The 26,573-nt window shown below is 43.5% G+C and overlaps 1 protein-coding gene across 3 annotated transcripts in view; it reads left to right on the forward strand.

The window, feature by feature from the left end:
- The window catches only part of LOC117148033 (roundabout homolog 2), a 39,837-nt gene continuing 13,264 nt past the window's right edge, over nt 1–26,573 (forward strand). For all 3 annotated transcript variants that reach the window (XM_033315218.1, XM_033315210.1, XM_033315227.1), the window contains exons 1-3: nt 1–557; nt 17,047–17,240; nt 23,959–24,061. In XM_033315218.1, coding sequence (XP_033171109.1) covers nt 503–557; nt 17,047–17,240; nt 23,959–24,061 — 352 coding nt within the window. In that variant the 5' untranslated portion in view covers nt 1–502. The remainder of the gene's footprint in view (nt 558–17,046; nt 17,241–23,958; nt 24,062–26,573) is intronic.

The raw sequence follows: 26,573 nt of genomic DNA on the forward strand, positions 1-26,573 counted from the left end.
CGTTCAGTTGAGTTTTGGTTACTGCCGCCAACGGTTATCGAGCTGAAAGTGAGCGCGTGTCGAGCTTTTTTGGTGCCCAGTTGTTTGGGCCAGCTTCGTGGGCGACTGGATTGGCAGCAAGCATAAACAAACGAAGTGCGAAATTGCTCGGAAATCAGCTAATTGACACTACGGACATGCGACGGCCAGACTTTGGCCAAATTTGGCCTGGCCAAAAGGAAGCGGAAGCACTGCGGCCGCAAAATACATTGTAAACTGCTAACTGCTAAACTGCAGGGAAAGTGTAGCGAATAGTGTGCGAATGGAAGTCGAGTAAAACCAAGCAACTCGAATAGATATATATACATATATATCTTTATATCCCTGCGGGAGTCGCTCCCCCGTGTGTGTGTCGGTGTGCAGTTGTGTGTGTGTGCCAGGAGTTGGGCTGGGCAAATAAGTGCTCGTGCTCTGGTTTTTTAGCCAGTTTATCTTAAGGCGAAATACTGTAAAAAATTGTAAAATGGATTTACGTTTCGTATTCATCGTTTTCCTGCTCAAGTGGACCCATGCACAAGGTAAGCTCGAATAAAAATACACAACTTGTGCAAAAACCCATCCTGGTCATGGACTTCCTTCCTTCCTTCCGTCCAGCCATCCATCCATCCATCCTCTCCTGCGTTTGCCTGGCATTCTCTGTTTGTGCAGCTGCCACAAGCTCTGGGTTCTGGGCTCCGAGTGGGTGGATGTGGGATGTGGATGTGGATGAAAGGCGGAGACGGGTGCAATTCAAGTGCAATTCAGGCGGCCTGCAATTGCAAATATTCCATAGAAAATTGCTCAACAGAGACAGAAGTGCCAGCTCGTGAATGCACGACATTTGTATGGCTCTGCGATCCCGTAATGAGTTGCATTTAACTCATCCGACTCACTTGGCCGAGATGTTTTGGGAGCCGGGCATATTTATGAAGATTGCCGACAGGTGTTGAATGGCTCGTCCAAAGGCTTGCCAGAATGTTGGCTGTCAGGCATGGATTCACCTGAATGCTGGTTTATTGATACGTAGGCTTGTCTGGGAATCTGCATTCCGGAGACAGACTTGTCCCAGAAAGATACATAAATACTCGGCATTGGTAGATGGATAAAGTCGGTGGTGATAGCTGAAGAAGCCACCAAAGCAATTTAACTGGACTTAAAACTTTGAATCAAGATGAGCTAAGAATGGACTGAAATATAATTCGGTTATTAACATTTCACACATAATATTCTAAGTAGTAGAGTTATTGTGGCAACATTTTCCCATCAAATCTACACTCCCTTGCTCATCCTGCCTAATCGCTAGCAAACTTTAGTTGCCAGATTAGCATATTTCCTGATTTGCATTTATTGGCCTAAACTGGCGCAGATATCTTAAGGCATTTCCCGAATCGTTCCATCCGCCCAAACATGCTTATGCGTAATGCATTGATTACTTCCTCCCGAAAACTTTTGCCAACTATAATTCATAACTCTTGCTTATCTCACCATTAAGTTGTTGCCATCAAATGGGAATTCGTATGAGCGAAACTTTTGTGCCAGACGCAAAACAATTTCCGCTGCTTTCAGCCCAACAAATTAGTGGAAAATGTTCTGCCAAGAAACGAGAAACAAGCCGGGGATTCCCCTCGGGCTGGCTAACTAAGCGAAATGAGTATGGATTCGAGTCGTGGGCCTGAATACGAGTGAGTACTCAGGGGCATGGCTCAAGCGGCCTGCTTTTGTTGCATAAAATATGCGCATTTAACAAGGGGCTTCCCACACTTGGCCCAAAAAGTACATATGAATTTCAGCCCGGCCGCAAATGATACAGAAGATTATTCATATTTTTCGGAGGTAGCACACCCATATATGTATGTATGTACATGTGTGTGTGTGGCCATGTTGCCGCTGTTCAATTTGCGTTTTTTACGCTTGGATCTCCTTTTTTGGTTAAGGGCGTTTTTATTATGTAGTTCATGCATGTAAACGAATTCAATTGAATAATATCCTGTCATTTTGTTGTTACATCCTCTTTGGGCTTTCCATTATCCCCCGCCGAAATTCTTTTCCCGGCTGCTCCCCTCGTTTGGCATGTCAAAATTTTTATCAGCGCACAAAATCCGCCAATGCAGGATGAAGGATATGGAGGAGTAAATAAATAAATCCCGACAACACGCGTGTCCTTGTATCGCCGTCCCGCTCGCGCAGATCCTCTCGCTCGCTCCCTCGCTGCGCTCGAAAGTATGCAATAAATTTCGAGCAAAAAATATATTGGCATTTTAGTGGGTTGGCTGCCTTCCGCGTGTGTGCGGTGTATCCAATAAAAGAAAATTAAATACTTTCGGCGAAAGATTCTTCTTTTGGGTAAATTAATCGTACCTCTGTATTCTGTCTGAGTTTCGGATTTTTTCGGGCACCCAAATATGGATTACAATTCACTAAGAGCCTTTAATTGCAATGGTTCTTTTTCGAGCTTCATTTATAAATGTAAATACAATATTTTCCCATATCCTATACAGCTTTTGGGCCAATTCGTGTGCCATAATTTTCGTTTTCCAACTTTGCCCAAGTTTGCTTAATTTATAAATTATGCATTATGTAGACTGCGTTACCAGGCAATTATCATTTTCCCGGGAAATTGCTGGGTCGCTTGTTTTGCTCCTGGTCTCTCGCCAAAGAAAGTAGGCTACGCAAAATTAATTTCTTCTGTATGTTTTTGCCTGTGTGCTGGGCGGCTCTCCATGTGCGTGTGCTTATTTATTTGGCTGGGATTCGAGAAAGGACTCGGATCGGTTGTCTTGTATTTGGCCCTCGTGCCTGGCGGCTACCGAAGCAAAGGGCATAAATTTATTTGGCAAAAACACAGGGCCATCCGCACGGCGAAGTAGGAAAAAGTTTGGCAGACCGGAATATTAATGAGTATTTAACCTAAATTGTTGCTGCCTTTGATAAGTGCCACGGAATATTCCCCATGTAGCACCGCATCTATTCTTGCCCCTTAGCCTGCGGCATCAATGGCAGACGGGAGAACCTGCCGTCTCTCTGCGGAATGTGTGGGCTTCCCTCGTAACTGAGGCATTAAATTACTTTAAAAGAAGGGGAAAAAAGGGTTAAATTATTTTAGATGCTAGAACGAACGAACGAACCCCAGCGGCTGCCTTTAAGACTTTCCGCCCAAAAACTCAAAGGACCTGCTCGAATTTTGCTCTTTTCCGACTTCGGGTTCGGTGCCATGAGAATAGGTATTATTTGGCCAGACTCGAGTTAATTGAAAGGACGAAGGTATTTATTCCTTCAGGGAGCAGGACCCGGTCGGCAAGTAATAAAGTAATATGGAATTAATTTGGAGTCCATTAAATATAGAAATATTTGAGAAATTGACAGCCAGTCGGGTAGAGATACAGTATCTACTTGTCAGTTTATCAAGCACAGTGGCAATTGACCAGGAAAAATTTCTAGATATCTATGGAAAATTCAATAAGAGAGGGCTCACAGTTTTATTGAGTATATCAACATGCAGAAATAACTAACATTAGTTGAAACTACAAGCGAATTAGATAAATGAAACAACAAAGCTGTGCAAAAATATTTGGCTTAGTATAAAACCCATTAGCTAGTCGAATGTTTATTTTAGCCAAATCCTACTGTTACACACACAATTTCCATGCAAAGCAATTACCAGTTTCCAGTTGTATTCACAACGTCCTGGCAAATTGTAATTTATCTTAGCCTTGGGCCAAAGGACAATTCAGGCAGATAGTCCTGTGGCAAACACACAAACACAGCCGCACACGAGCATGCGAGGGAAAATTTTAATTAATTTCAGCATCAATTGAACGGCTGTCATAATACAAATAGAGGAGATGCGCACAAAAACACACAGGACACTTGTTTATTTGCTTGCTGGTGCAAACGCACTAGGCAAACAATGGCCACAAAGGACATGCAGGACACCATTCAAAGCGAGCCCCATAATCGCCATATTTTGATTAACTTAATTAAGCGATTTCTCGATGTCGATGTCCATGTTTTGTGTCGGCCAATGCTAATCCTATACCCCACCCACCTCCATCCAGATATCCCGCTGAGCCTCGAGTGTTTGCCATGGGAAAACATAATTCACTCCATTATTATCCGAACTGGGGCAACAACAAAGGAACAGCGGGTAGCGGAAAACTGCAACAACATAAAAACAATAATGAAAATAACAACATCTCGGAGCGGGGCAATTGAGCCTAATGAATTGCCATAGTAAACGTGGCTCTAAAGCAGCTGCCAAGGCGCTTGAAGGCCATCAAAACTTTAAAGTGCTCCAGTTTCCCATTAAAAATGGAGGAGAGAAAAAATTAACACTGGCAAGAACACGGAAACAAAAGCAGGGGTACTTTCCATAATGAAACAAGGCGAAACTTTCATGTTCTCGGTGCGAAACGGAAAAGTTTTCGTTGGAAAGCGTGTTGTGGGATTGGTTATCATGCCAAAGCCACGAAAACAATACTATCACTTCCATGGCTTATGAAACTATTTACAGCTATATGCTCTAGAAGCTTCAAAAAGAAAATGTTCTTATGCTTGGGGGGATAATAAAATTGGGCTTAAAATTCACCCAATTTAGCTTGGCTTAACTTAATTTAAAGAAAATATAAAGCTTTTAAGCATGTATTATAAAATAAAATAGTCAATATTCAAACATGCATTGTTTAATTTCAGAATATTTTTGCTAATTTTTATAGTATGAGTAAGATTCTCTGTAACAGTATTATATATTGTAATGGCAATATTTATTTAGCCAAACAGCTTGTTCAACCCTTTTCCAAAGTCATGACAACCGACTGACTGTATCCCCTCGAAAGTAGAGTGCCCGAATATGACGACGTAAACAAGTGTCGAGCACATTTTTTACGACAACTTTGATATTTTCCAGCCCCATTTCCACCATTTCCACCAATCTGCCAGTTTGCGACGCCGTCAAGTAATCATAAAGCACTGCGAGGGCGGCGGAAAAAAGTGTGGAAAAAATAAGAATGCCATGCGGTCAGTGATGATGTCTGGGCTCCACCATTGGATCCCATCCCATCAACCCACCCAGCCATCCATCCCGCCAAACAACTGGTTGTCCGCATTTCTCGCGCATTTTTCAAATACTTACCCTTTGGCCGGGAAAAGGCGGAAAAAGGGTCTCCGGACCTGCGGACCAAGTGTCATTGACATTTTAATGTGCTAATGAAGATGACGACCCCAAAAAGCGGAAGAAAAATGCTTAAGTTCATAATATAATCAAATTGTTATAAAAATAGTCGGCGGTGGCCAGCTTGACAGGGTCCGTCGCCTTCCCGTCCAGCTTTATGTATTGTGGTTCTCCATTCTGCCCTCCTGTGCGGCTCTTAGTCGCTTTTCCTGGGTTTTTAGTGGATTTGTATGTCCTGTACTCCTGCATTCAGCTGCTCAAGAACTTGCAGTGTTTATGGGTTGTTGCAATTTTATTTATTTATTTCGTGGCTTTTTTCCCCGTCGCATTCTGGGTCCTTTGGTGTCCTGGCAGTCAATTATGTCAAAGTTGTCGATCCAGGAATGAAAAGTGCAGGGCGTTGGCGTAAGCAGCTTTTGTACAAGAAGCTATTTTCTCATTTTATTTGTATGCCAGAGTGCGGAAAATGTTAAATGTAGGTTATAATTTCAAGTGCACCAAATGGAAGGCTGGAATGGAAAAAATGGAGTGCTTCTGGCAGAGACTGCAGCTGACAAACTCAAATTGAAGGGGGCACAAAAGTTTTCCCTTCGTTGCATTTGGATTGGCTAAATAAACGGAGCTGCAGTAATCAAGAATGAAGTTTTTAATTGAAGGACTTCATTCGCCGCACAAGTTTATGAATAATGGGGCCATTACAGTTTTAGTTGAGTGCTAAAGAAAGGGAAATAAATATCAATTGTAACATTTAAGTAATATTTTCTCGATTTAACATATTTGCAGCTTTTCGTGACACAACTGCTTAAATATTCTCCACGTTTTTTGTCCCTCTGGAAAACTGTAGCTCCATTAAACTTTAAGTCGAAAACTCTTATCAAGCGTAATCCTTAAGCGGCTTCATCTCTGGGGCACTTCAACTTGAAATGCCATTTGTTAACCCCTTTGCCGCCTTTTTATGACTTATAATTTTTGCCAACTCATTGCCTTTGACTTCGCCGGGGAAAATCGCAGTCACACTGTTCGACTTCACCATTTGTTGCGCCGGAAATATCCGAGTAGTCTGCATAATTTATCAATGTCAAAGCTGCCCGATGATGAACGCCCGAAAATTGCCAGGACAGCAGATTGTAGCCGGGCCCACTTCATTGTCCTTTCCCGGCGAATCGATAAACGGACTTGTTGCCCCAGCCAAGGAGTACGGGGGAGGCCATAAAATTTGAGCTTTTTAACAAGCAAATCGAATGAAAGGCCGACGACAGGGATATTGTTGATATGAGCGAAGAAAAGAAAAGAAATGGAATGAAAGGACATGCCTGCTGACCCAAGTCCAAGCTGCTTATCAATGGCCTAAGCCAAGCATTCCATTCCATTCCGCTCTTTTGTTGACTTACCTTTTGTATGGCAGGCAGTCAGGACATTTTATATTTATTAAAAAGAAGAGGGCACAACTTTCGCTCCGTTTCTGGGTTTTCGGGTAATAGGCATCCGGTCATAAAAACATGAATTGTGGCTCTTAGCAGCAAATCCAATTGGGCATAAATCGGCTTTGTCGGCAGCACATGAGATGGATCCTTCCTCCCAGATAGGTCCTTTTACCTCCCCGGCTTCCTTTTAGGTTCTTACGTCCTGGCTCGTTTCATGGCTTTGCTCGGCTCTCCATTGTAGGCTTTATTTTATGTGCATTTAGGCACAATGCGCTTATTGACTTAATGACAAATGTAGTTAGGCAACACAATGACTGACAATGCACTGCGAGAAAAGTATGTTTTTCGAGACTATAAAAAGGATATTGAGTGCCTTACATATTGTTGATTACATACACACAGCTTGATTGGCGATTTGGAGTTCATCGTAGTTAAGATCATTAAATTAAATATCCCTGATTTCGTGAATTACAAAATATAATCTATTATGATTGTAACACAAATTCTGTCAGTGCTATATCCCATTCCTTTTCCGTTTCCCGCTGCCGTTAACGTTTCTCCTGCTGTTTGTGAGCCAAAGTGCTTGAGTTTCCTATTATAAGAGACTTAACTGAAATTGCATTGTGGCCTGCATCCTGCACTTGTCACCGCCAGCACCCCGAGCTATTTTCTTCTTCATTCTCCGCTGCTTTTCTCAAGGATGTTGACAAATTTACAAACGCGAAAGTGAATTTTCTTTCAATTTTGTTGCAACGACGGGAGCCAGGAGCTGCTATTCCGATCGCCTCTCTCTTTCGCCTGCCTGCTGGCGTCTCTTTCACTCGAACTTTCCCGCTCCCCCGATTTTTCCTTTACTGCCTGCCTTTCCTGACAGCCAGGATGCGCGCCTAAGTAGTTTTTGTATAATTGCACTCGTCATTGTCGCCGTCGACATCCTTGCCGGGGATACTTGTGCCTGTCCCTTTCACACCAGTCAACCCCTCTCTCTTGCACCTTGCTGCCCCTCTCTTTCACTCCTCAGCAGGAGACTACCTCGCGGCAGTGACAACAACAGCAATTAAGGAATGTTAACAAGCGCACTTTTCAACTTTGGCTCGCGGCTCTCAGTTGCACTTCAAAGGTGTGCCGCTGTGTTTTTCCCTGCGTATGTGTGTGTGTGTGTGCTTGTGCCACGCCTATCCGCCTCCTTTCTGCGGCTTTGTCAGGACACAGTCTTATGCACACTCTTCAATTTGGTGACTGATTGGTTGGGAAATCGTTCGGATGAGATACCGTGTGATATTTCGAGCATGCTCGCTTTATAGTAAGTCTCATCTTAAAATATAGTTGAAAATTACGCTTGTATTAAACCTTTTTCCAATCATATACATCGACTATTGATCAAAAACATCTCAAATATGGACAGGTCCTTTCGAATCACCATTAAATCCAATTCGCTAACCCACTTCAGGTCGGTTAACCTTAACGTCTGAATTATTCATAGAGCCACATAACCCAATTGCATTTCCAAGCAAACGATGATTGACACATAGCCCACTTAAAGTACCCTGCCAATTAAAAATCAATTTTACAGGACATGTCTTGCATGCCACCATATGTCTTCATTTAACAAATCTGAAAATAATTGAAAGTTAGCAGCATAGGTCCCCGAAAACTATGGCATAGTTTTAAAAATTCCCTTGTTGACAATTAAGCTAAGCAGAAAACACAACAAGGACCCTGGGAACCCGAGGCGAAACCAGTCGCAGACACAACAGAAGCAAAACAAAAGCAAGCTGAAATACGTCAAAGGCACGCAACCCTAAACACCGAAAAAGGATAAAGGAATGGGAGGTGAAAGGAGCGTGGGTGGGCTACAGATATATCCACCCACCCATGAGAAAGGAGGAAAACTGGTTTCGGTTTCGGTTTCTGCTGGTTAGCAACCCTAATTTACTTTTAATAACTTCATAGGCAGAGCTCAAAACAGGCAACGCAGGCAGGGGAGCATTAAAAGTGTCCTTTTTCACATGGCCGAGGATGAGGACGAATGTGGCGGCGTTAATTTCGATTTTGCTTAACGAGGGTTAAATGCCTGCCCCACGCCAACAGTTTAACGCAACTTGTCAGAGTTTGTCAGCAGCACTGGCAGCCAACTGGGCGTATGAGCGATATCGATAACGATAATTACACATGCAGACATGCTCCACCTCCTCTGCTTCCCCCTTCCCCCTCCGCACTACTCCCACCACCCACCTAGACGCAACGCATTCAGGTGAAAAATTCAATTTGCAACGTGCAGATAGGCCCGCCAGGCCGAACATGTCTAAGTGTGCGATTGGGTTTCGCTTGGCCTGGTGTTTTCTGCGTGTTTTTTTGTTTGGGGAAAAAACTTTATGCGGGAGACATTCGGTATTTGGCTGGTTCCTGGCTTGAGGCGCACCAAGTGTGCGGCTGCATGACTGAGTGACTTTGCTGTTAGAACATAGATTTGTGATGCAAGAGATGCCGAAAAAATGAGTTGAGGGAAAGGCAGCCAAGACAGATGACAACCACAAGTGTGTTGCAAATAACGATGGCATCGTGTCACGCTGGGTTGACAGCTCGATTTACATAATTATTAGAACTTGAAGTAGCACTTCATTACTTCTACATTTCGGTTAAGCAGAATAGTAGTTTTTAATTTCATTTTCTCACTGTACATACTAAGATTTGCTCCTTCTATCCGGATTCAACTTGGCTTTAATTTAAAAATCGATTAAAGTAGTTTCGACTCCCATCGCTAACCGATTTAGCAGCTGCAGATGGGCAAAAAGAAGACGAGCGAGAAATCGAAAAGACACAGCCCAGAATCGATGGGTAGAGCAGACTTTGAGTGACTGAAGCGGAACTGTGAACGCCAGATTCTGTGATTTGGTGCCATGTCCTGGCGGTGGAGGATGTGGTTGTGATGACGCCTTTGCCGGCTACCAGCCTCAGCCTCAGCTTCTGGTTCGGATTCAGCCTCAGCTCCATCAGCTCCTTTCCATTTCCATCTTGGTCGACCAGCCCAATGCCATTGCCATTCCGCATTGCCTGCTTTTGACAGTCGTTTTGCAAACATGTCGAAGCCATTAAGACAATCATGCGTTCTCTCTCCTCCGGGCCCCAAATCCCCATTCTACTACATCAAGTGTTTTTTCGGAATGCTCCTCCTGCGCACACTTCTCATTCCAATTTTTGCAGATTTTCCCCCTCGTCCGTGTTTTTTGTGTGCTGGATCGTTTTGTGATGCATGTTTTGTTTTTGAAAAATGGCTGTCGCGTCACTTCTATTGTGTTTCTGAGTGTCTGTCCTTCATGCTCCTCATCTGCCGCTCGCTTTCGTCTGTTTGTCACAAAGATTTATGCGTTGCAATTTACACAGGAACAAAAAAGGAGAAAAAATCCAGAAGTGCGGCAAAAATGTTTGCCCAACGCTTAGATTGAGTGGAAGTCCTTTTTGTGGGCACTGCGGAGGTGTCGAAACGGATTCCAATACCGAAGAAGGACTTCTCCCTTCTCACTTTTTTAGCTGTCTCTTTCGAGGGCTTTACAAGTCTAGTGGCTGTGTTTCTAGGGAATCATTTTTTACCGGCTACTATTTATTCATCGGGGTGTTAAATTACGAGAGTGGTTTAAAATACGGCTTTTTATCGCGATGCATTGATATTGATAAGACCGAATAATGCAAATGCATTAAAAGCGATACTCAGAGTTGTTAAAAGTACGTATTGAAGTATTAATAATAAAAAACAAACAACTCGTTTCCTTTTTATTTATATTAATTTGGTTTCATGCCGCCATTAAGCTCAAAAATAATGTCGCCATGAATTTTAATCAGAATTTTCAGCCCACCGAAAACAATTCAAAATAATATTCCATCGGGCAGGAAAACTTAATGACTTATGAGTGGCATAAAACGGGGCCCAAACTAAATTATCCCATGTTTCAGAGGGGCCCGTCGCCACGAAACACCCCAAAAATGGAAAACCCCAAGCCAAAAAACCAAACGCATTGCAGCATAAAAAGTTTCAGAGACCATAAAAAGCCGGGATGGGTGAAAACTAATGAAAGGAGCCAAGCGGGGATGGAACTTTCCCAATCGTTATCACAACAAAAAACAAGGATAACGGAGGACAGGACCGGGACAAGGACCACGAGCATAACGACAGATTGAACCCTTCGCTTTTAATGCAATTAAGTTTAATTGAAAATTTTCACTCCGAAATTATGAGGCGAACGTGTTGCTGGAGGAGCAGGAGCAGCTTCGGCAATCAGGCAGATAGAAATTAACATGAACACACTGTTATGGAGTGGAGTGCCATATCCTGGGTGCTCGGCACGTCCTTCGTCCTGACTGAAAGCAATCAAGCGTTCAAATCACTAGCCCCAAAAAGCCCAAGTTTCTTTGATGCTGCGTGGCGGAGAAGGGCGGGATGGGGCGTGGTTACCCGGCAGGACTTTATTACAAAACAAAAAACGAAGCGACAAAGTGAGACAGCAATACCAAGCCCCCCAGCATTTAACTTATCTTTTATCTTGATTGCTGTTGACGATGACAGGGATAATGATGATGATGGCGCCTGTTCACGGTCTCCTGTCCGTCCGATCTCGCCGATTTCAGTTTCAGTTTACCTGTTCCCGGATGGGATTTGTGTTTGAGCAAGCGAATGGCGCTTGATTTTAATTAGCATTTGACACAGCAGCTTGACAGCTGGCAGATCCTTGACTCCTGGCGCCTGTAGCTCTGCGGCTCCTGCTTAATGAGCCATCACCCAACTGGAATTGCAAATGTCCCCGTGTGCAAATAAGTATATCCTTGTGGCTGCTCTGCTCTGGACCAAACAAAACGAAGCGAATTCCCCTCGTAACATTTTGCGCTCGACAAAGTTTCCGAACTCGAAAAAGTAGTTGCTGCCACTGAAACTAAGCTTGAGCTGGGGTAAAATTGAAAATACTCTAGCTGTGTTTCTTGGGAATTTGCTTTGGAAAATTGCAAGCTATGCAAGACTTTAAAGGACAGCTTTAACCGGAATTCATTTAGAAACAACTAATCAATTTCCAGTGCCTTTTTGCTTTAACAGCGTTACCTTAATTTCCCAAATCTCGCACTGAATTTCCAGCTTGAATCCAAGCCTTGCAATAAAGTCTGCACACTCTTAGCAGATAGATCTGACTGGGAATTGTAACTGGGATAACTGACACTTTCATCCATCCACCCAAACACACGTAGGACATGGAAGCCCGTCCAAGGATTTGTCACCGGATGCGCTGCGCCGGAAAATTCAATGTGAAAACTTTGCATTTGCCATGTGCGATGTGGGATGTACGAATGTGTTTGTGCGGCAGGATGAGGCTGAGTGTGTGTTTTTGCAGATGGCATAGTGTCAGGTATGCCTGGCTGGAGACTAAGCTGCCGTTAAGGCTCCAACTGGAGCCGAAGCCAAAGCTCGAGCCAAGTGCAGTTGCATCTACCTGAATTCATCCATATGTATGCCAGATATTGGACACATGCTATTTGCGGGGGAAAACGGGAAAAGGGACCTGCCGAAAAATGTGGAGCAATAGCTGGCAATGATTCTCTGTAGACAAACTAACCCACATGTGGGAGCGGCAATAGATATGCACAAGACAGTAAAAGCTAAGCACTGGGAAAAAAGGAGTTTAATATTTGATATGCCATACTGTTTAATATGTTGTAGTTTATGTTTGGTCCTTCAGGATAGACACTGCTGCATGAATTCTGTATTGGCGGAGCCAGAATGAAGTTCATTCATACTCTTTTCTCGCAGTGCATGTGTATATGCCACAAGTATTTGCAAAATTTTTGTGTGCCCCGTGCTCCCCCCTCTCAGCATTGTAATGCATTTACCAAGGGGCACAAAACTTTCTGCCCAGCTCTCAATGCAAATGTGTGAGCTCTCCCGTGCGTCCTGAATTATTTATACTGCTGGCACTCTATATGCACAAGTCGAAGTTGCCTAAGCATAAATAAAGTTGGCAATAAAAAAAGGCAGGAAAATTGAAGTTTTCCTGGGCTGTCGAATGCATCATGACTCTTGAACGTTTCACTGGTCAAAACTCACTTCCAGGGGTGTTACGAACAATTAGAAGAAGTGTCACTTCACCACACCCCGCAAAATGGAAAAAAAATACAATAGAAAACCAAGTTAACAGAAGTGAGTCATGGCCAAACACCCAAACACCCTCGTCTGCGATTGGAAGAGTAAAATGGTACAATTTATGGTTGTTTCGGGTTGTTTCTGCCGTTGTTATAACGATGGGTGTGCGTCGTTATGATTCATAACTAAACAAGAACAACCAAAGAACTCTCGACAACATCCCCGGAAACAATTTGCGGCACACGAACACGAGGCGTTTACAAAAGTTTAATTTCACTCACTTTTTGTGGACGGTGGTTTTTTCCTGGTTCCTGCCGGTGGCAAATGTTCACAAAAACTTGGCCCTTTTCGTTGTTTCATTGCGAATTTACATACTAAGTATATGGTGGAATTGTACGTGGTATTTTCAGACTCGAAATGGAGTCAGTATGTTTCGTATTTGGTTAGAGCGATGGAAGATTCCTAATAAATTTATCTAAAATATTTTCACGCACAAGCCACCTTACCCAGCTGCAAAATCCTCTACTTAATTATATTGCTTCTCTGGTAAGAGCCTTTTCCTCCAACGCCTGCATGACAGACTTAATTTAGGAGGATGAACATGAATATACATATTAAATATACATATTCAGTCCAATTTGGAGAGCTCCTCCATCGCTAAATGCCCCACTGACACCCATCCGTTAGTGCTGCCTGCCTTGGCTCCCTACAAGACACATTTTCCAAGCAGCTGTTGCTGTGTCTGCTGCTTTTCACGTAAATTATAGCAAAATTTAATTATTGCATTGGCCGTTCTACTTTACTTAGCCGGCAAGGACGAGGGACGCAGGGTGGGAGGGCCCAACTAACATAGTTCCTTAGTCGGAGGCAGCAACAAGAACGATTACAACAAGGGCTGTATGTCGAAAAGTACGCTACTAAAACAATTAGCAAGTCTCAGAGCGGGGCTATAATTAAAACAACAATGGGGATAAGGAGTCGCCTCCTGCCGCCACACATACGGGCTGCCTTTGATTGATGATGCAAAAGCAGCTAAAGCAGGCTGCCCCTTGAAGTATGCAACACATAAGCAACTTGCAAAGGCGCTGAAGGGACTCGCACTTTTTGGGGCAAGAGCTGGAGAGTGGTGGGGGTGGTGCAGCTCCTGGGAGCTGCTCCTTTCCTTTGTTTTTGACCCGCCAGCGACGGCAACAAACTATGCAGTGCCACAAACAACAAGGGAAGGAATCGCTGGCAAAAACTCTGAAAGAAAGGAGAAGTTTGAATACCCTTGCATTTACTTAAAACCCTTAGAATAATGCTACCAGTTTCGAACTAGGGTATCACTTTACATAGTTCATTATAGCAAATAAAAGTATATATATTTACTTAAGATGTATTTATTGAATATATTCGTCTATACCCACTTCAGTTGGCGATGCCCACCCAAGCAAATGTGTGTTATTACACACACTCACACACACACATGCCCCGAGAATACCCCACTATTTCCACTGTCTGCCAAAAGGAAAGAAAATGTTTAAGGAAATTGCAGCAAATATTTTGCTTGTTAAGTGAAACCCAGTTTGGCGAAACGTTTTCCCAGCAATTTCTTCGGGCATTTCGACAACGTCTTGGCCCCGAGTCCGGACTGCCTGCTCCTGGAGTCGTGGGGAACTGGATTTTAGTTGCTTACTCCAGAAAACCATCGCCCCTCCACCAAATGCACTACACACAGCACTATTTGATGCATTTTGCATAAGCGCTGGGCAAATGCCTTTGCTGCTTTTATGCAAATTTCTAGCATTTTCCATGTCGTTACATTCTTCGTCGTGTTTTAGCTGCGCCGTAAATGCATATATGCATGGTGCTGAGTATATGCGAGTGCAACTTTCCTTTCCTTGGCATGCAATTAAATCTAAATTAGTAGGCCTCTGGGCCACATCTGGTCGGCTGCAATCGCTGCTGTTGGCAAATTCGCCCTGTTTACTAATTGAATTATTCAGCTGCAAGTCGCCAAAGTTACTCTGCCCTTTCGGTGGGCTTGGGGAAAATGAAGCGTAATCAAAACAAAAGCCCCCAACCGCCAACTATTCGTTTGAACCCTTTTTTAGGTGTTGAACATCACCGCAGGGCCCAAACCGCACAAGCCAACTTTCGTCCTGGCGTGGTCCTTGTGCCTGGTCAGCAAAGATATGCACAAACAGGAGAAGCGGCCAAAAAAATTATGTCCTGGTTGAGCAACTTTCGGTGGTGAACACGCCCTCAACGCCCCTTGCCTTCGCATTTCTTTTTTTCGGTTTTGGACAACCCCACAAGCGACATTTAACCCTCGAATTGTGCTCAGAGGACACATTGAATGCTTACACTTGGTCACGAGTTGTGTTCGCTTTGCTCTGGGACTTGTGGAAATGAATGTGTGTAAGGAATGGGAGTTCTACGTGCTCCACTAATATAAATAAGTTTTAAGTTTAACAACAATTTTTGTTCAAAAGTTTACAGTATTACCCTATGACTATTTTAGGGTTTATAAGGATCTGCTCAATCAGAGGGTATCCAGCGATCGTTTCTTTTATCTGCTTTCTTTCATTTAGAATTTCTTATTTCCTCCTTTTTTGAGACTCCCTCACCATTTGCATTTTTTTTCGTTGTCCTTGCATGTTGATTTTTCGACTGCCATAACTCCCATTTCCATTCCCCTTCCCATTCCGTGCCCACTCCAGCTCAGTGTTTTATTTTCATTTTCGTTGTTGAAATAACATTGACATGCCGTCTTGCTGGTTGACCCCTGGCTCCCCCACGGGGGTGGAAAGTTCTCCTGGCGGCAGGACATGCAACACGTCTATGCGCACCCAACACCCCCGCCCCTTCCACCAACATTATTTTCCCCGAACTGCGATCCGGAATTCGATTTCCAACTTGCGACTTGCTGGGTGCAACGTCTGTCCGCTTTGTTGTTGCTTGCTCCGGATGACATGCAACTTTTGCCCCGAGCTGTTTGTTGCTGTCGTTGTCGTGTTGCAATCGACAACAAACTGGAAGAGCAACAAATGCTGCCTCGACTGCCTTTTATTAAATAACGTTTCAATATTCCAACATTTTCTGACATATCAATTTTCGCGCGGCGTAGCCAGCATAGATATATAAAGTCATGCACTGGCAGAAAAACATAAAAATTTAATAATTCTTCAAAAGCATTATTATTGCTATATGAACAGATTAGGTTAAGCCTTCTAAATCTAGTTATCATGCCTCAAGATTAATTCGATTAATTCCCTAAATTGCATTAGGTAGTGTAGATACCCTGAATATCCTGATGGCAAACTTGTAGTTTCGCTTATTCTCAGTGCAACAGAAATACGTTTATAGATTTGAGCTGCGATATGAATAAAGTTTTGCATCTTGCTCCGTTTGCTTGGCGAGTGTTTGTGGGTGACAGCAAATTGTTTAGATATGGCATGAAAATTGAAATTTATGTCCTTGCCATTGACAGATTGCTAGCAGCAAATACTCGAGAGTTGGTCTGCGGTTAGCAAATAAAGATTGTGCGATTTCGCAAGTGTTCCTGAATGGTTTGTCGGGGTGTTGGGCGTGGAAAGCGAGTGAAAAATGGATTTTCCTTCGATTGCGGGGGTGGAAAGTATCGCAGAATGCTCCGATCAATTTGAGCAATTGAGATTGCGAAATAGTGGCGCAACGGCCATCCATTTGCAGATTAACCGCGATTTTAAATTCAGAAATCCTAGACCAAAGTTGCTCTTTAGCTGCTTAAATTGTATTCTTTCAAACCTTTTCGCTGGCATTTAAGTTTCCAAATAAAGTTTTGAATGCGAAGGTTGGGGAATAACAAAAGACTATGCTAATGCCTGGCTTATCTAACCTATGAACCCAGCCCTTTTCCACCTTTTCCACCCAGTTAATTTCCCAGCGTTTGCATTATGCAAAACAAAACAAAAAGGGGTGAAATGTGCAGAGAAAAAAACTACTTAGCTGCTAAGCTGCCGGATCTTTTGCCGCATATGCAAATCTAAACAAATTAATTCCAAACTGAGTCCTTTGAGCGGAAAGTCCTCCGCCCCCAACTCTCCGCCCCCATTTGCTGCAGTTTCAGCTGCGACTTCATTTGCAACGTCAACGGCAATGCGCATTAACATTGTTTTCATTTGCCAACGAGCGATTTTCGCTCTTTTTTTAATTTTTTCGTTTCGTTTCTTTTCGCATTTATACAAACCGCTGACGATGATGACGCAGCGGAAGCCGGAAGGGGGCCTTCCCCCATTTGATACATATATATTCCACATTCCTTTCATATCCACCTCTGTCTCCTCTTCTTTCAGGATCCCATCCGCCGCGGATAGTGGAGCATCCCATAGATACGACAGTGCCGCGACACGAGCCAGCCACGCTTAATTGCAAAGCCGAGGGCAGCCCCACGCCCACCATCCAGTGGTACAAGGATGGGGTGCCCCTGAAGATCCTGCCGGGCTCCCACCGCATCACCCTGCCAGCCGGCGGATTGTTTTTCCTCAAGGTAAGCGGCGGTGGAAAATTGAAAAGGTTAAGTGCAGCCAGGGGGTAAATGGAAATTGGGATACCTGGATGTGGAACGTGAATGATTGTGGTATTTATGGAAAAGTATGCTTGGCACTAAATCTTCCTTTTTATAGAAGGCACAAACTTATTAATTCAAAATGATTGCTTACATAGCTGATTCAGTTTTATATAATCAAGAGTATACTTACAATTGATGTGCTCAATAGTTATCCTTCCAATGAGGAACTTCCTTCAGAGACAGTGAGACCGTGTTCCTAGCCAAATGGCCTGTGCTGTATTTACATTATTTCGCCAGCTTGGATTTTCTTCACTTCAGTTCGTTCTCTTGTTCTATTTGCATGCATAATTATTATTTCAGTTGAGTTCCATGCTTTCACTCATAATGAAAGAGACAATGGAAGGAAGGAGTAAAGGAAGATCCTGCGAGTTGCTTAAAAAATATTCATTTTGCCAGGCCATCTGTTGAGTGACGAGCAAACTAATTGCTTTTATTTTTAACTCTCCTTTGTCGGCCAACTTTTTCCGCTCGTATCATTTGGCGGCAAGCTGCAAAAATATTTTTGCAGAAAAATTGTTCGGTCTTCGCTGGGCAACAACTTCATTAACGCAAGGTAAACAAACATTAAGCGGGGAAAGTCGGAAAAGCGGGAAAGCGGAGAAAGGCAGACAGACAAATAAAGACGTAACGGAAGCCGGTGGAAGCGGAGCCAGCAAAAGTCAGTTGCAGCCTGATGAGCTCTGATTGGGAGGAAATGGGATGGCTAAACACTGAGAGAAATACCAATACTCTGAATTCTGATATTTCGCGATTAAAATCGAAGTATTTTGTTCATAACTTTCTTAGAAAACTCCTGAAGATGGAATGTCATACATCGTTGAACTCGTTATAAAATTTGCAATCGAACTGCATTCACGCCTGAAAACTTTATTTTTTAGCCATTTTTCGCAAAAAATCATGATGTTACCCCTTTCCAAAATTCAAAAATGTTGAAAAAATTAATTTTTTGTGAAACGTTCAGAAAGTGATTCTAGTGGTTAGTTTAGGTCAACAGAAGTTCGGAAAAGTCACAAATCCGACTTTGGGGCAATTTCTACACATTTGTACAAATATCGTATGTCCTTCATATACAAGATATTTCTCTCAGTGCAGCAAGTATGAGTGACTGCTACGAGTGACTCCCTGGCCACGGACTCTTCGCTGAGCTGAGCAGAGCACTCAGCAAATTTACGACGCAAAAAGCCAACGGGAGCCGCGTTGATTATGCTGATGATGCAGTTGGAATCGCAGCCTCCGCTGCGTGGGATGGGGATTTGGGCTGGATGGAGCGGGGATTCGGGATAGAGGATTCGGGACTCAGGATTCAGAACTCAGAACTCAGGATTCTGGGTGCAGGCTGCAGCGGACTGGGGATGCGGAAGCATTCTGAGCTTGCCACTTTTCACACTCGATCTGCCTGGGTGTCTGGGCGCTTATGGTTCAGTATTTGTGCTTGCCGCATGCCACTGTATTTGTTTATCACTTAAGTGCAAAAAGGGATTTGAGCATTTTCCTTCAGCCATTGCCTCTGGCATTTCCAGACTCCGGCTTCCGCTGATGCCTGCGAAATGTCTCTGTGCCATCGCTTTTTGCGGCGCTTTCCTAACGACTTTTAAATGAATTAATTCCACGGGTGTCCTGGCACCACATCCTGCCATCTAATGTGTCCTTTGCCTTCGCTGAGCCACGTTTTATGGCGTTCGTGGCAATGGTGAGTTGGTGAGCCTTTCCCATGGATACTATTTAGTTCTGAAATCCCTATGTTCCAAAAGTTAAAGTAATGGAAACCCAGGCCTACTTTCTAGAATTTAATAACTTGTTGGAAGGTCCCTGACCTTTCTTGTTACTTTATTTACCACTGTTCCGGCATATGAAACCCTGCGTAAATGTTTCACAGACCCAGAACAAATATACTTCACATCATTTCATTGCTCCCCAGAGGCATAATTTAAATTCTAATTCCGGCAGCCTCCAACTCCCCGAAAAGGACATTCATCTTACTTATAAGTGCCAGACCACTTCGAAGGAAACTTCAACCAGACATTATTGCTATAACGATGGAGCCCAGTTGCGAACGAAATGGGCGGAAAGTGTGCAACACTATCGAATGTGTCGCCTCCAAACAGAGGGAGCTGAAAGGAAAATCCCTCTTTAATTTAGGGGGCGAAAATAAAGTTTTCCTGTTCCATTCGGGGGCTTTAAGTGCTGAAGCGGAGTATGGTCGGGAAAATGTACAGGCGAATAGGGAATATGCAATAAAATACAAAAGCATGTACAATGTGTATATTTGCGGGAGAGATGGAGTTTTGCCCAAAAAAATATAGGAGCAGCACGCTGGAAGCGTAGTGAGAAGTGACACGGAGAAGCGAGCGATGGCAAGACAGACAATAATTTACGTAACTGCACGACAGGAAAATGGGGGAAAAAAGGCAGAATCGAAGAAAAGTCGGGGAAACACACACACACTCGTGCAGTGGAAACAAATGTCTGCGTGTGTGTGCCCAAGTGTGCGTGTAGTCGTGAGCAGCACTTTCCGCACATCATCTGGTGGAAAGTCCTTAAAGCTGGCACTCGTGCTGAGTTCTCAAGGAGTCACTCTTCCGGTCACGAAAACGGCAATGGGTTATTCCGCGAAAATAGTTTTTTATACGCACACCATGCATTTAATGCTACATCCGTGCATCAGATCAGAAATCAAAATATCTAATCAAAGGAACTAGTTAACTATAGTTCACTTTTCAGTTTAAGCTTTAAGGCTAGCATCTCCCATGTCGCTGCCTGCAGAGGCATCCTTCCATTTCATGTCCTTGACTAAAGTTACCCGAGCTCTCTATTTGCTCCGTCTGACTCTGAAGTGCTAGCATGCACTTACATATACGTACGTACATCCGTCTGCCTGCTGCCACCCCTCTTCTCTCTGGTCCACCCTTAACGTTTATTTAAATGTCTGCCACATTTGGCCATAGTTTCCTTGCCGCCCAAGAACTACTTATCCTTGCTTCCAGACTGTGAGGGAACTTTAAAAAGGCAATCAGGTGGCGGAGGGCGGGGGCGAATAAATCAAAGCGCGACTTTGGATCCTGGCTGATTGCATTTTGGAGGTGCTGCCCGAGAAGAGCGTAATTAAAAAGCAGTCGAGGCTCAAAAGTTAATGCCTCCCTTTTGGGCGGAAATAACTTTATGCACTTCACTGTACAGTGAGCACATTTTAATGAGTTTACAAACGCTCGACACATTCGCGGGGCCATAAAATAAAAATCTCTTCCCCTATATATGCACATAAATAAATAAATACAGGACTCGAGCCGAGTTGAGTGGTGTTGGGAGCAACACTGCGTATGAGTTATGTTTTTATGAGCAGGGCGACGATTTTTCCATCATGTGCTTTTTTCCTCTTTTTTTTTGCTTTCCTGTGCCTCAGGGCTGTTTATTAACTGAAGGTGTGAGAGAAAAATGCTTTTGAGCCGCGTTTAATGAATGGTTGGAAGGGAAATGGGCTGAGGGGCGGAAACAGGGCTCAAGAAATTCCCCTGGATGATTGAATTAGTAGGGGGAAGGGGGAGCTGAGGTTAAAAGGCTGGTTTTTAATGAGGAGATTAACGGGGAAGTGGGGTTAAGGCCTGAATGATGCAAGACTTATTAAAAGGAATAAACAAGAAGTACACTTGCTTTCAAAATACTTTTTTAATGGAGTTTTGCTGCTTTGCAGAAGTTGGAAGCCATACGGAACTTTGATTGACATGTTTTTAATTCACTTATATCGTAGTCGGATAAGAAGCAAGCATTAATTAAAAAGAGAAAATGTATCCATTTGATAACTCTGTTATAGCTTTCTTTTAAGATGAGTTATGTCCTCTTTTTACCATTACCATTAATTTTTTATCAATGCTCCAAATTGGAATGTTATAACCATTCCACAGCTAATTGCTCTCACTTTTCCGCTTTCCAAATTGAAAAGTAAAAGTGTTCTAACCAAAACCATGCCCATTCAGTCGACAAGCAGATTTGCCTAATTCCATTTCGTTTCAGACTCGTTTCGGGCTCAATTAAAACCATTTACACGTCGCACTTTTCACGAGCTTTAAAATTTAAACCAAATTATAAAACACTCAAGAGTTAGAGGGGATGCCCCCTCGTAAAAAACGGAGGCCTGCGAGTGCGAGGGAGACGGCGACAGATAGGCCATCTCCCTCTGGCACACGCAGCAGACAATTACGAAATGTTGCAACATGAAAACGGGAATGGCTCCCAAATGAAATGTTTGAAAATTTATGGGTATTTTAAATTAAAACGGAAGCGTGTTTTCAACGCGCTCCTCTCGCAGACTCACACACACACAGAGACACAGTGGCAGTCACACAGATACAGCCAATATATTTTATAGCTCCCCCTTGTCACCCGAAAACCCCCCGGAAAGGAGATTCCCCCCACAAAAGTTGCACGTAGCACACGGCAAATATTTTTCCCCAGCTGCTGCTGTTTTATTTTTTGCTCTTTGGTGTCAAATCAGTTTCAATGTTTGCACGCACAACAACAAAGGGAACAACAAGCGGGGAATAATAACAACAATAAATACAAGCAACCAATTCGCTGCGAATCGCCTGGCTCAAGTCATTAAAGATATAAATAAATTTATGTGACTTCTGGCAATGTTTTCTTCGCTTTCCCGTTGTTCTCCTTTTTTTGGCTCACAAAGGCAGTTACTTGCCAAATCCAAATTAAATTTTCAGCAGAAGAAAAGCGGGGAAAACGAAAGTCAGGACAGTGCGTTACATAACCATAGTTGCTGGGAAATAATAAAGTAAATTAGACCATTTCTGCATAGGGTCGAGTTAATCACTAGTAACTTTACAAGTCTAAAGGTTTCCTTTTCAACTTATAATACATTTTCTAGTGAAATTCTTATTTAAATTTAAGTACTTTTCAGCCCTCACTGCCACCTTATATACTCCGTTTTCTTCATCTGCTGCTACGGTTGCCATTGCAACGAATACTGTTTAATTTTATTTGAGATTTGTGCCCCAGCTCCTCGAAAGGATAGTGAGCACGGCTCCTGGGAGGAAGCCCTAGTGGCGCCTCGCCCTAGTAATTCATTTCAATTTTTAATAGGAATCCGCCCTGTGCCCAGCTAATAAGCTTAGCTTCGGCTTACCTTTCCCGGGGACCACGTTGCGTATGCTGAATATTCAGCGCGCCAGTTGATGATGGAAATGGGTCAGTGGTAATGGTTAGATTGAGTTGGCTAAGTTCCTTGCTTGGTTTATCAAAGTTGACAAAGCTATGTAAAAGGAAAAGTTCAGGTGGACTTTAAACTGACCTGATTTGAAGGCAAGAAAAGAAGTACAGAAAATTAATGAAAGTTCTTGGCACAGCCCTCTTTAAATGCCCCATACCATACGCCACTTTAATATCCTTTAAGACTCTGTAAGCAAAGGATATCCTAGTAAATGTGTCTGCTCGCACTTTGTGCTACGTAATCTTGCAGCCTTTGAGCTGTTTCCTCTGTTGTTTCTGTTTTTAGTCGCTGTTCTGTTCGCTTTTCCTTGCCAACTCGCTCACATATGAAGTATGACAATCGAGGAGCCCGAGGCGCTCCAACTTATTTGTTTTATAAAGCGCACCCGCGGCTCAGGACTCGGGATTCAGGACTAAGGAGCAAGGACTCGCTGGCGACATGTGTGTATACAGCTGGCGAGGGAAGATTAAATGAAAGAATAATACAGCTGAAGAACCCTTTTGTCATCTTCACTTAGCGCAACACTTAATTTCACTTGGATGAGGCACAAGTTGTGTAAATTGTGCGAACTTTGTTGCCGCTGCTGCCTCTCATTTTCTCCTGCTGCAAGGAGCAGATAAATATGCCACACACACAAACACACGCACAGAGGACACAAACACACTTAGTTTGACATTTAATTTTAAGCGCATGTTGGGGAATTCTTTTGTGCTCCGAAAAACAAATAAACAAACAGTGTAGACAACAAGCCCGAAGGGGGAAGGACTCCCCCAGAAGGGCGAGGGGTGCCACGAGATGTAGTAACTATAAAGTTGCTCGAGAGACATTTTATGATTTGAGCACTTGAAGGCAGCAGACGCGCAACAGACAACAGATTGCCGTCTGTTTTATGGCTTCGAATAACCAAGGGGTTCAAGGATGTGCCGGACGGAAGGAACCCATCCCTTGAAGGAGCAGGGCTCCAGAGAGCCTGCAGAGCCAGCAAATCAACGTCTTAGGGGTTCTGGATGGTGTATCTCGGAGTTGTATCTTTCGCAGTTGCCATTTGTGAAATTACAAATAGGAACGGATTGACGGAAAAGAGCGAATGGAAAGTACCCTTTGAATTAAAAAAGAATATAAAGGAGGATACTAAAGACACTAAATGTAATCAACGAAGTAGCGAATCTTTTAGGGTTGATATTCAAAATTCAAAAGGATAATTCCGCGAAAATCAAAGTGCGTTGCGAAGTGAAAGTATCCCAAACAGAATCCCTTTCCATTTAATACTATGACCTGCTCATTTCAATTAAAATTACCCACAGCTTGCCCCTGGCTCTTGATCCTTTCTCAAGGTCCCTGCAAACCATTTTTTCGCAGCTCGTCTCCAGTACTTAACTCATTCTAATGCCACCATCGTTTCTTATCCACTTCTTTTTGCAGGTTGTCAATTCACGTCGCGAAACAGATGCGGGCATCTACTGGTGCGAGGCGAAGAACGAACTGGGCGTGGCAAGGAGTCGGAACGCCACGTTGCAAGTGGCGGGTAAGTCGTCGCCAATCCACGGTCCCCCCATGTCCTTACACTGATAAAAACACACATGACTGCATGATGCAAATACGATTTAGCGTTGGATTAAAGTTAGTGACTAAATGATACTACAACAAAAGAACTTCAAATTAGTTAGTAGCTATTTTGGTTAAAAAATTGAACAAATTCCAAAGAAGACCTTTTTTCTTTCTCTGCATAAACTCCTCTCTAGAAGCGTGTGGTGTGCGTTTTTAATATTCTAAATTGATGTTGATTTTTGCTGCTGCTGGTGATGTTCTTTATGTTGTTGTTGGCTGGGGCGGTGGGGCAGTGGGGGCGTGCCAGCTTTGCCCTTTTCCCAGCCAGCAGCCCAAATCACCCGCCCACTTAACTAACTAGCTGTGGAGCTGCTGCGTATACAAGTTTTCCGCTCGAACGCACCCACTTGTCTTGCCAGAGGTCTCCTGCCATCTCCCTCCCTCCACTTGTGGCCGTCTCTTTCTCTGGGCACGCTCTATTGCCGCCTCCATTAACCCGTTTTCATTTCAGCTTTTCCTTTTTTTATTTTCTTCTATTTTTGGTTATTTTTGCCAGCTATTTTTTGCGTTTCTGATGCCTTTTTAGCTCAGTCTGATGGCCCAAAATGGTGGGAAGGGGTGAAGTGTTCCTGTGTGTGAGTGCTGGATTTATTGGACCATATGCAAAAACAAAAAGCGAGTGGTTAGCCATTTCCAAGTTGGGTCAGGTCTGAGATGAATTTTGATGGCCTATGTCATGGATTAATGCGTGGCCAAACAGAAGAGAGATTTAATTAAAATAGACCCCCAGCCTCCTACTTTCTCTTTTATCAAGATGACTTTACTCTGGGATATATTATGGCGCCTTCAAATTAATAGAGTATACGACATGTGGTTCACTATATCATGGCAAAAAAAAACTCAATTAATAACATCTTTAATTATTCAATATTATTCAAAACATGTATTTTATAGATAGTAGTTATTTTGGTTCTGAGATGGGGTCCATAGATTTTTCTCCTCAACAATTGGTAGTGAATGTGATTGAGGGTAGTGGGTCCTATCCACCCACCGATGCCACCCACTTGGCACCCACTCCATTGCGGCTGAGACCGCCACTTTGTCTTTTGTTGGCTAATATTTCTTTTATTTGCCGCTGCCTTTTCATTCCTGGATGTCTGTCTGGAGGTCCGCCCAGTCCGCCCAGGCCGCCTGTCATGTCCTGGATCTCCTCCCACATGAAAATCGATATTGCTCAGTGTGGAGTTTATTTTGCCTTCGTGCTGGATTGCCCCTTCTCTTGCTGGTGTCTTTCCTGCTTTTCGAGTCCTGTTTAGCCTCAGCCCGAGTTGGGTTTGCTTTTTGCGGTATGTCCTTGGGGAATATTTTTCAATATTTGCATGTAAATCACGAAAAGCACGTCAAATTTGTTTGCTTGGTTAAAACGTCGTTATTGCGGCTTGCGGTGTGGGTGAAGCGAAGGCAAGAGGCGTTCACATTGATTGGGTTAGGCAATAAAAGAGCGAACTGGCAAAGGAAAAGGATCGGGAGCAGGAGCAGAACCAGAAAAAGGACCTCAATTCGTATGCGGGCGCCCTTGTTCACGTGGCTTTTCCTACGTGGCTTTTTCCGGGGCCGGGAGTTTGTCAATAGTAAACATAAGTTGCACATTGTGGGCACATAAGTATATACATTTGATGTTGTCAGCGCAATTTCGCTTTGAGGGCTGTCAACGCACATGAAGCCTTTGACCTGATATTAAAAGGAGTCCTTTGCAGGACGAAAGTGTGGGAGGGCGGCGGCGGTAGGAGCCACATGCTAAATGTGAGGAATTAGAAAATTGTAGGGGAATTATTTCCGGCGTTTCGCAATCATATCTGTAATTTGGTAGGGTCTTTACTTCGTCGGATTACATATATTATGAGCTGGCAAAACGAGAAGTAAGTTGAGGCCTTCAATATTTTCCTGGGCATGTTATTAAAGCGGCTTTGAAATGTTCTAAAGGTCATTGAAGCAAAACTAAACTTTGCTTTAGAAATCATTACACAATAAATCACATAAATAGATGCCGCATAACTTGGCTGCCTTAGTGTTTCTCAATTAAGCCCAAAATGCGTGTTCATTAGCTTAAATTGATCACGTCGCCGAATTGAAGTAGTTGCCATTTCGGGCATCCATCCAATCATAAATCTCCCGTGAGGAGAACCGGGCTGATAAATATAGATAAGCGGTCATTTATTAACTCATTATCAGCAGCTGTCCGAATTGGCCGCTGGAAGCGATTTGCACCTTTGGAACTGAGGCTTTTCCGCTCCGATTGGCCCCTTAACCCCTGACCCCTGACCCGGGAATCACGAAGTTGACTACGACGAGGCCTACACAACTTTTGCCCAGTGGCACTGAACCTGACACTGATTATGACTTTGATTAATTTATTGATGGTTGGCGTGTTTCCCGCTGTGCGGGCTTCCTTTTTTCCTTTTCCCGGTATATTTCAGGGCTCTATCAAA

This window comes from Drosophila mauritiana, chromosome 2L (genome assembly GCF_004382145.1).
Source record: "Drosophila mauritiana strain mau12 chromosome 2L, ASM438214v1, whole genome shotgun sequence".
Taxonomy (NCBI): Eukaryota; Metazoa; Arthropoda; class Insecta; order Diptera; family Drosophilidae; genus Drosophila; species Drosophila mauritiana.